This window comes from Echinops telfairi, unplaced genomic scaffold (genome assembly GCF_000313985.2).
Source record: "Echinops telfairi isolate 266 unplaced genomic scaffold, ASM31398v2 ScPeMD7_5592;HRSCAF=6446, whole genome shotgun sequence".
NCBI classification, from domain to species: domain Eukaryota; kingdom Metazoa; phylum Chordata; class Mammalia; order Afrosoricida; family Tenrecidae; genus Echinops; species Echinops telfairi.
In genome coordinates this window covers 45,417,417-45,426,870 of record NW_022109491.1, presented here as the reverse complement: position 1 = coordinate 45,426,870, position 9,454 = coordinate 45,417,417, and the positions used below count along the sequence as shown (strand labels likewise).

General features: G+C 39.6%; 1 protein-coding gene across 1 annotated transcript in view; it reads right to left on the bottom strand.

Moving 5' to 3' along the window:
* The window catches only part of SEC23B (SEC23 homolog B, COPII coat complex component), a 52,835-nt gene that overhangs the window by 32,545 nt on the left and 10,836 nt on the right, over window positions 1–9,454 (bottom strand). Inside the window, exons 6-10 of the mRNA XM_004698153.2 lie at window positions 4,901–5,137; window positions 4,717–4,802; window positions 3,329–3,473; window positions 2,790–2,948; window positions 1,855–1,970 (exon numbers count right to left, since the gene is read on the bottom strand). Of these exons, the coding sequence (XP_004698210.1) occupies window positions 1,855–1,970; window positions 2,790–2,948; window positions 3,329–3,473; window positions 4,717–4,802; window positions 4,901–5,137 (743 nt within the window). The remainder of the gene's footprint in view (window positions 1–1,854; window positions 1,971–2,789; window positions 2,949–3,328; window positions 3,474–4,716; window positions 4,803–4,900; window positions 5,138–9,454) is intronic.

Genomic DNA, 9,454 nt, shown 5'->3' with positions numbered 1-9,454 from the left:
TGATGAACCTATAGGGACAGCAAGTAGAATAAGGGTTTTGGGGGCGTTCAGTGGGGGGTAGGGGTGGAACAGACACAGTAGGGAGTGGGGTAGGGACAGGAGACGGTGTCAAGGAGTCCAGGAAGAAAAAAATAATGCTTGGAAACTGACCGTGGTAGCAGTTGTACAATTCTGCATAACGTGATTGAACTATGGAATGATATATGTATTAACTCCCAATTAATAATAAATCAGAAAATAGAACCAATACTTTAAAAAATAAAAAAGACTAAAAACTAAACTTATTGTTTTCTTTGAAGATAACATAGTCCTATGAACCCAGACATTGCTGGGTAATCCCCATCTGTTGATTTATCTTGCCCCCATCAACTAAAACCTCTAGGTATTTTTCCCAATTTCACCACTGTCCTAATACTGTATGTGTGTAACTAAAAACTAGTGGTTTGACTTAAATTCTATGTCTTTCAAGAGTAAAGACCTCACTGAGGATCTAATGCAACTGAGACCCTTCCACACAGAAAAAACACACACATAAAAATTCTAGCATATTATCTCACCACCTGGGAATCTGCACAATGCGGGTCTGATGCAGATTTGAAGTGAGGTCCAAGGTACTGAGTTTCTAACAAGCTCCAAGTTAGGCTAATGCTGTGAGTTCTTGGTTGGTACTGAGGAACTAGACCAGAGAGCCTCAAACTTTGCTCTACATTAGAATTCGGAAGCAATGTTTAAAAAATCCCAAGGCTCAGGACATACCTCATGCTAAATAAATCAGAATCTCTGAATACCAGGACCCCACTCTCAGTGCCATCAAGTCAATGCTGACTCTTATCGTAGGGAACCACTGTGGGTTTCTGAGACTTTAATTGCTTAGAGGTATAGAAAGTCCAGTCTTTCTCCCAAGGAGCTGTTGGTAGTTTCAAACTACTGACCATGAGGATCGCTGCCCAATGCATAACCACGACACTGCTAGGGCTCCTAAGAACCTAAAGCAATATTTTTAAAGTTCCCCAGGTAATTCTAAGGTATAGCCAGACTACATCAATGTTTCTCAGAAGGTAATGTGCACAGAATCTCTTAAAGAGCTTCCCCCGAGTTTCTGATTCAGAAAATCTGGGAGGTGGGTCTGAGACCAAACCTTTCTAACAAATTCCCAGGAAAGCCTTATGTTGATGCATACTATTGCTCTCCATTCTAATCTCTGACTATAATACTAGCTTAGAGTCTAAGTCAGTGCACCTCCTAACACAGTGTGTAACCTCTAAGCTGAAAGGGTATTCAGTGTCAATTACCAGGTATGGTCACTTAGCCAAATGAATCTGCGTCTCAATGCTCTGGTCCTTACAACCTGTTTCTCTGCCTTTTCATAGATATGCCTTGGTCTCTGTACACGTCTTACAAACATCTCTAAGGAAGAAATTAAGTTACTCTGATATGACCTGTTATTGGCCAACTTTTAGGACCTCCAGCTAATTGCTGTTTCTTACTCAAAGGGGCCTGCATACGGTCCCCAGTCACTGAAACCAGAGGCCAAAGCATCTAAAAGGTTACTGAAGTCAACCCCACCCATTGCAATATCTCCATCACTAATTTCTCTTTCCTTGAAATAATGACAGTGAGGGCTGGTGGTGTAGTAGTTATGCATTGGGCTGCGATCTACAAGGTCAGCAGTTTGAAATCACCAGCTGCTCAAGAGAAAGAAGAGGTTTCCCACTCCCATCAACAGTTACAGTCCTGGAAACTGGCAGAGGTAATTGTACTGTCCTACAGCATTGCCAGGAGTTGGCATCAACTTGATGGCAGTGAGTTTTTGAGTGAAAACATGAAAAAGACAGATGTTTGCTGTCAACATACCCAGTAAGATTTGTACAACACTTCATCTCCAAAAGTCCAGTTTGGTCAAGAGCGCAAGCATAAATATCAATGCAGTGACCATTTGCAGCAGTCCGATTAGCAAGCATCTCATAGTGCTGTGAAGACAGAAAAGCTACCATTATGAAAACACTATCACTGTACACTGAAAATAAAAACAAAGCCTTACTGCCATTTAGTCAATTCTGATTCATGGCAACCCAATTAGGCAAAGTAGAACTGCCCATTACTGTTCATGGCAGTAGAAAGCCTCATCTTTCTCCTGAAGAGCGGTTGGTGGCTTCGAACTGCTGGCCTCATGGTTGGCAGCCCACCATGTAGTCTTAAATAGAGAAATAGCCAAATAATTGATCCTAAAGGCCACCCATTTAACTACCTAAGGCCTAAGACTACAGATAGTAGTTTCAGAGCAGTGAAGATCTGAAAGACCACCGATGCAAGAGCATCTTGATAACCAAAAAGTATAGCCTCACCCAAGTACAGTGAACCCTCGTTTATCGCAGTTAATCGGTTCTAGACCCTACCGTGATAAATGAAATTCCGCGAAGTAGGATTCCTTATTTGTAAATCAAATATTTTCGTAGTTAGAGCATAGAGGACATGAAAAAACACCCTTTAGTCACCATTACACTCGTATTACCCAATTTATTAAATGAAAAAGGGAAAATAAAGTAAAACATTTTGGACGTTACAATTATCATTTATTATTTATTATATTTATGGCATCAAGCGTGTACAGTATGAGCCAATCAGTGGCAGTAATGACAGAGCATGCGCTGTTACGCAAAAACCGCGATAGAGTGAAGCCGCAGAAGTCGAAGCGCGAAGTGGCGAGGGTTCACTGTAGTTTGCATGACTCACGAGCAGCCTAAGTGTGGCACTAGTTACCATCTTATAATCTCTCTGGTTATACTTACCTTAGTAGCCTTTTTCATGAAGCGTGCGTTATCTTTCTCAATATCATGCCATGAACGAATAGGAGTCTTTAATTCATCTCCAACCACCATACCAGGTCCTTGGGTCGGGGGCCCTCCAGTGAACAGCATGATCCTGGCTCCTGTGTTTGGAAAAGTGCCCTGAAATCACAAATGGCATCATTTTAGATGTGTACAGTCCCATCCCAAGTATGGTTTCAGTTCCCTAAAAAAATATTACAAAGATGAATTTCCTCAGTTGTTCTTAATACTAATACCACAAGACTGGCATATATCTTCTTGGTTATTTTATTAATTAATTTCCCCTTGCCCTAGTTTCCCAATATTTCTCATGGAAACTTTTGATATTTTAAAAACACTAAAGAATTCCTTCGGTGCAGATAATAATAAATATGAAAGAATTTTTTTTTAATCAAGACCATCAATTGCTGTAAGGCGACAGCTTTCAAACAAAGCTAAAAAGTAAAAAAACCTGACAGCAAGTTTGTAGGTTTGACAGGTGCCAGTAAATTTGGAATTACCTCCAACAAGCCAACAGCAATGGACAATGCAACACCAGTGGATCGTAAAGGTCTTTTCCCCTGAGTTACTGGCCACGGGTCCCTTTGTAATTCCCCAAGAAGATCAGTGAGGTTCATGTCAATCTTGTGAACAGGCTGTAGAAATCTGCGCAATTTTGAATGGACACATCAGTACAGTTTAACAAAGTAATTTTGAATCACAGGTGACAGTTATTGGTCTTTAAAACAAGTATACAGAGTAGACAACCATTTGTAATTTGTTTCCTTCTAAATTAATCTCCAACTACACACATAAAAGACTTCAAAGCAATTTTAGAGTAAAATGATTATGTCTAATATTCAGCAATTTATATTTATAGCATATAAAATAAAATTCTAGAGAAGCTAATCAGTGTAATTTTAATGAGCAAAGGGATACCTAAGGGTAAAATCAATCCAAGTATGGCTCATCCAAGCCCAGAGGGCACAGCAATGAAAGGGGCTGCTGACTCCAAGGTTGGTGGTTCAAACCCACCAGCTGCTCCATGGAGAAAGATGTTCACAGTCAGCCTCCATAGTTTTACAGCCTAGGGAATCCTATGGGGCAGTTCCATTCTGTCCTCTACCGCATCATTATGAGTCAGAATTAACTCAATGGCAATAGGTTTGATGGCTATTTATGAGGCAACTTCATTCTAAAGATTTGATCTGTGCTCCTATTGAGCCTTAAAAGAAACACAGGTTTCTTACCAGAGTTAAGAGGTTGTTCCCAGCATATTTGAGGGTGTGCTTTATTTGCTGGCTTACCACCCTCACCAGGACAGACTAGGTAAAATTACTGCCTAGCCTTAGATTTTCTGGAGAACAATCCAAAAGGAGTTTTAATCTTTCCAGTTTTACTGAAGGATAAGCAGGTATGCAAGAGGGGAATAAATGAATGCAGTGATCTGAAACTCTTTTGGTTTCATGCAACACTACTACGTGTTGTCAGAGTTGTGGCCGACTCTTAATGTCCCTATAGGGCAGGGTAGAACGGCCCCTGTGAGTTTCTGAGAATGAAACAATAGGAGTAGAAAACCTCGTTTTTCTCCTGAGGAATGGCTGGTAGTTTAGAGTTGCTCATCTTGCGGTAAGCAGCCCAACTCAACCACTATGTCACCAGAGTTCCTCATGCAACATTAGCAGGAAAAGTATTCTGAGCTAATCTTTCATATACGCATGCATGTGTGTATAATATCTCGGTTATAAATTAAACACATGTATTGATTTGGTATGTACATTATAAGCTTAAGTGTTTAATTTTTCTCTAAAAGTAAGGAAATAAAATTTCTCATCTTTTTCTTTCCTCATCCAATGGACTATCCTGTATGTCCCATCTAATATATGGTGTATTATATGTCAGGCCTCACCTGCTTGAAACAAAGGGGTGTTCCTGTGGCTGAGTGGGTCTTGCTTGCTGCATGAGCATGGCTGGCTTACTAAGGCCCAGCATATCCTAGAAAACAAAAGTCACTCATTTTGCATAACATTAAAAGTAAAAACAAGTGGCTAATTAATCTGAAAGAAAAGACCACATTCCTATTTGTTACAAACCTGTATCTGTTTTGCAGTTAAATCCTTGGTTCCCCGAAAGACATAACTCTTGGAGATTCCTTCGCAGCTTAGCTCGTGAACCTGTACCATCCTCCCAAATGTGATCAGACCCACCAGAGCATCTGGAGGAAGGAGACTCAAGGACATCTGCAAGGACTCTTTGAGGGCTTGAAGGTCATCTTCCTCCAGGCATGTGTCAACCACATAGAGGAAGATCAGAGGGGACTGAGCACCTCGCTTTATGAAACAAAAAAAGTAAAACAGTCTGTATATGAATACACACAACCAGCACTTTTAAAATAATACGTTATAAAAATGGCTTGTCTATATTTATAAGTAAGACAAGGATTCCTGAGAGAGGGATAAGGACATCCACACAAATCTCATTTACCTTATTATACAACGTAGGTTCTATCAAGACAAACTAAACATGTGACACAGGTCTGTATTCAACAATTTATTAAACATTGTGACTGTGTATCATGTGCCAGACACTTGTCGGTACTTCATTCAATATACCTGTGAACACAAAGAACAAAGGTCCCTGCTTGTCCTAAGGAGCTAGGTTTCTGGATAGACAGATATCTGATAGATAATAAACACGACAAACAAGTAATTTATACAGTATCTTAGAAGGTATAAGATAAGTGCTGAGAGGAGGAACTTGGTCACCCTTAGCCACACTCTCTAAACAAAACAAAAAAATTTTTAAGGCAGAAAACAAACAATTTTGAGTTCAGAACCTAAGGCAGACATAGATAGCCTGGCAGTTCAGAGGGAGGAAACCTAAGCAAAAAGCCCCCAAAAGAAAATGTATGCTCTACTGCTCCAATGGGATGCCAAGGAATAAACACTCCCCCATGCTTTGGTCCCATAACATCAGAGGGGAATAGATGAGCAGGCAACTCTTCCCCAAACTGCACTGTGCTGAGCGAATCCACCCACAGTGCTTGGGTACGTAGCACTAAAAGAGGGGAAAGGAGAGCAAATACCTCAATTCCCCCACCTGCCAGGACTCTGAGCAAACCCTCCCCCCAGTACTAGGGTCCACAATACCAGACAAAAGGAAAAGGAGAAATGACAGCTTACGGCCCACACCCACTTGGACAACAAGATCTATTTCAGAGGACTGAGACTCCTCCCCCAGCATTTCTTGGTGGGATGATCCCATCCTGTGGGATGGTGAGATTGGATGAACCTGAATCTGCAAAGGGTACACTTGGTTGAACCAGTGCAAGGAAAATTAAGAGTGGGAGAACCTAAAAATTATCAGTTGTCCACAGCCCCAAGGCTTAAAGGGGTACTGTGAGAAAAAAATAATTTAGAGACCATGGGTAGGCTTTAACAATCAAATTCAACAAAGACGACTCATGTGGATAGGAAAAGTATCTAGGATATTCTCTTCTCTCAAAGTCTTCATAACTGTTTGGGTCATTGTCCTACACCTTCTGAAAAACAGATACTGACCTTGACCTTGAAACCCAGACCTTTACAGGAGGTAGTATTTAATTAACATTTTCCTGTCATCAACCCCTACTTGGAATAGACTATTGCACATGACCCTGTCACCCTTGAGTTGTCAAGAGCTACAGCAAGTACACAGGGATTATTATTCATCTTATTATCACTGGAACATCAGACACAAATATAAAAACAACACAATCTTAATTTTTCAAAAACAACAGCTAATTTCAGTGCACATAAAACAAGAAAATATGGTACAAACAAGTAGCATCAAGCACAAAAAGATCTAGATCAGATGAAGACAGAGCATTAGAGCTCTGCATGAAGGATTTAGAACAGTGGTTCTTAACCTTCCTAATGCTGAGACCCTTTAATATAGTTCCTCATGTTGTGGTGACCCCCCCAACCATAAAATTATTTTCGTTGTTGATTCCTAACTGTAATTTTGGTACTGTTATGAATCAGGCAACCCCTGTGAAAGGGTTGTTCAACGCTCAAAGGGGTCGCAACCCACAGGTTTAGATGATTTAGATGAATAATCTTCAGCTGCTATAAACAGATAGAAGAAAACCTAGACAGAAATACAGGAAAACACACACACACACACACACACAGAAAAGAAAGGAACTCAGGAAAGCACAAAAATAATCTAACAAAATTAATTAACAGCTAGCAATAATTCAAACTTCTTTGATAACATTCCAGAACAAAGATGAAAAATGTAACCAGAGAAAAAAGTCCAAAAAAATTTTAGTGAACTTCCCTCACATCATAACAGAAAATAACTATTCAAGAAGCCCAAAGAACCTCACACAGAATTGACCCTAAAGAAAATCATCCTATCAGAGTCAAACTTTTTTTTCACAGTCAAACTTTCTCATATCAAAGAAGCCTGAGAGAAACTAGAAAAAAAAAAATCACACAAACCAATTAAAACAAACCTAGATTTCTCAAAAGAACTCTCACAGGCAAGAAGGCGATGGAATGCGATATATCGAAAACCTTGAAATTAAAAAACTGCACACCAAAAAGTCAATATCCAACAAAATTACTATTCAAATACGAGGAAGGGGAAAAAAGGCATTTTCAGACAAGGAAAAATTGAAAGAATTTTAAAAAACAATCAGGCTTACAAAAAATTGTATAAGGACTTCTCAATAGCAGCAGCCAGCAACCTAAGAGCAAGACATTATTGTTGAGAAATCATCCTCTTTGAGCAATACACAAAGTGAAACAAAAGATTCAAAATAGGGATTCAGTGGTAACAATTCGCAATAATGACAACAATGAAATCATAGAGGGAAAGAGACAAAAATGACAGCAATAAAATCACAAAGATCAATAACATTGAATGTAAATAGACTAGACTCACCAGTTAAAGAGGCAGAAACTTGCAGTACAGATAACTAGACATCACCCACTAAATTACAAGAAACATATCTCAAATACAAAAACAAAAGCAGAGTCGCTTCTCGGCCTTTTGGCTAAGATCAAGTGTAGTAAAAACAAGAGCAGATTAAAAAATCACATTTTTCCATCACAGGATGGAAAAATTATATATTAATATAATAGTAGTCAAAAGATGGTAGGATGAGCAATATCTAACAAAATAGATGGCAAAATAAAATCCATCATGAGAGACAAAGGCCATTACATGATTAAAGTCACAATCAAACAAGACAATCATAATAAACATCTACATATCTACTAGTGAAAGACCCTCAAAATACATTAATCAACAGAGAGAAAAAGATGACTGGACAGCACTACAATAATAGTAGGATATTTCAATACCACTCTTGAGGAAAGACTGATGGATCAACTGGAAAGAAAATCAACCAAGATACAACAACACTAAAAAATGCAATTAATCAACTTGATCTCTTAAGAGATATAAAGGCATGAGGTGGATGGCTTACAACTTTCATAGGTGGGAGAATATATTCATAGGATTATAGGATGAAGGTGTTGGTATTACTTAACTGCAATTGTTAGACATAGGATATTTTTGTTTTGCTCATTTACAAAATGTTATGTTTAAATGAGGGTGGCACATGTTGAATTGTATATATTTTAGGTTTTGGGTTTTTTTGTGTGTGTGTATTTTAGTTTTATCCTATTAGGTACAGATATTATTTTATTATTGTTTGAAATTATATATGGCTAAAGAGTTATGTGAAAATGTTAAATTGATAAGGGTGGTCTGTGGCAGTAACCTATCTGGTTTCAATTTAAGGACTGAGAGTAGGGGTGGAGTCTAGGCTGTCAATCTGGACATAGCCAAGGAAACTTTGTGTGGACATGGCCTTCTCCTGAGAATTCTGGGAAATCTGGGACTTCCTCCTTGAAGGGGGAAGACACTTCTCTCTCTCTGCCACTCCCTGAGCGACATTGCAACTGACAAGCCACATGGATGCAACCAGACCTCTGAAGCTGGAGAAGCCACAAAGGGCCCTGCTAGCACTGAGATGCTTACAACACCACTGGACCCAAAGACTTTCTAGCCCCTAGCTTGTGACTGTCCTACATTTAGCTTCATTGTATGTTTCCTGAGTCTGAAGAGGACTTTAAAGATTGGTAACGGACATATGAGCTGATATCAGACTTAAGGCTCTGGACTGGATTGGGATGTTTTCTCAATGTTCAATTCCTCTCGTATATAAAACTTTTTTATACACATATGTGTGTCCCTGGATTTGTTTCTCTAGTCTACCCAGACTAACAGAGAGGTTAAATACGAGTCTAAGGTTTTTATACTCAGCAACTAGTAAACCATCTAATGCGGCTGTGGGAGGGCAGAGGAACGCTTGCTGCCATGGAGTCTACTCTGACGCATATAGGATCACCTGTAGGACCGAGTAGAACTGCCCTGCTCTGTGTCTCAGACTGCAGTTCCTTACAGGAGTAGAACATCTCAGCTTTGTCCCCACTTTTGGAGCCCTGGTAGCATACTGGTTACTCACTGGGCTGCAGTCTGCAGGGTCAGCAGTTTAAAATCACCAGTTGCTGTGTGTGACCTCCTCCCTGGGGGACAGACAACCGAAAAGTGGATGAAGGGAGACGTCGGACAGGGCAAGATATGACAAAATA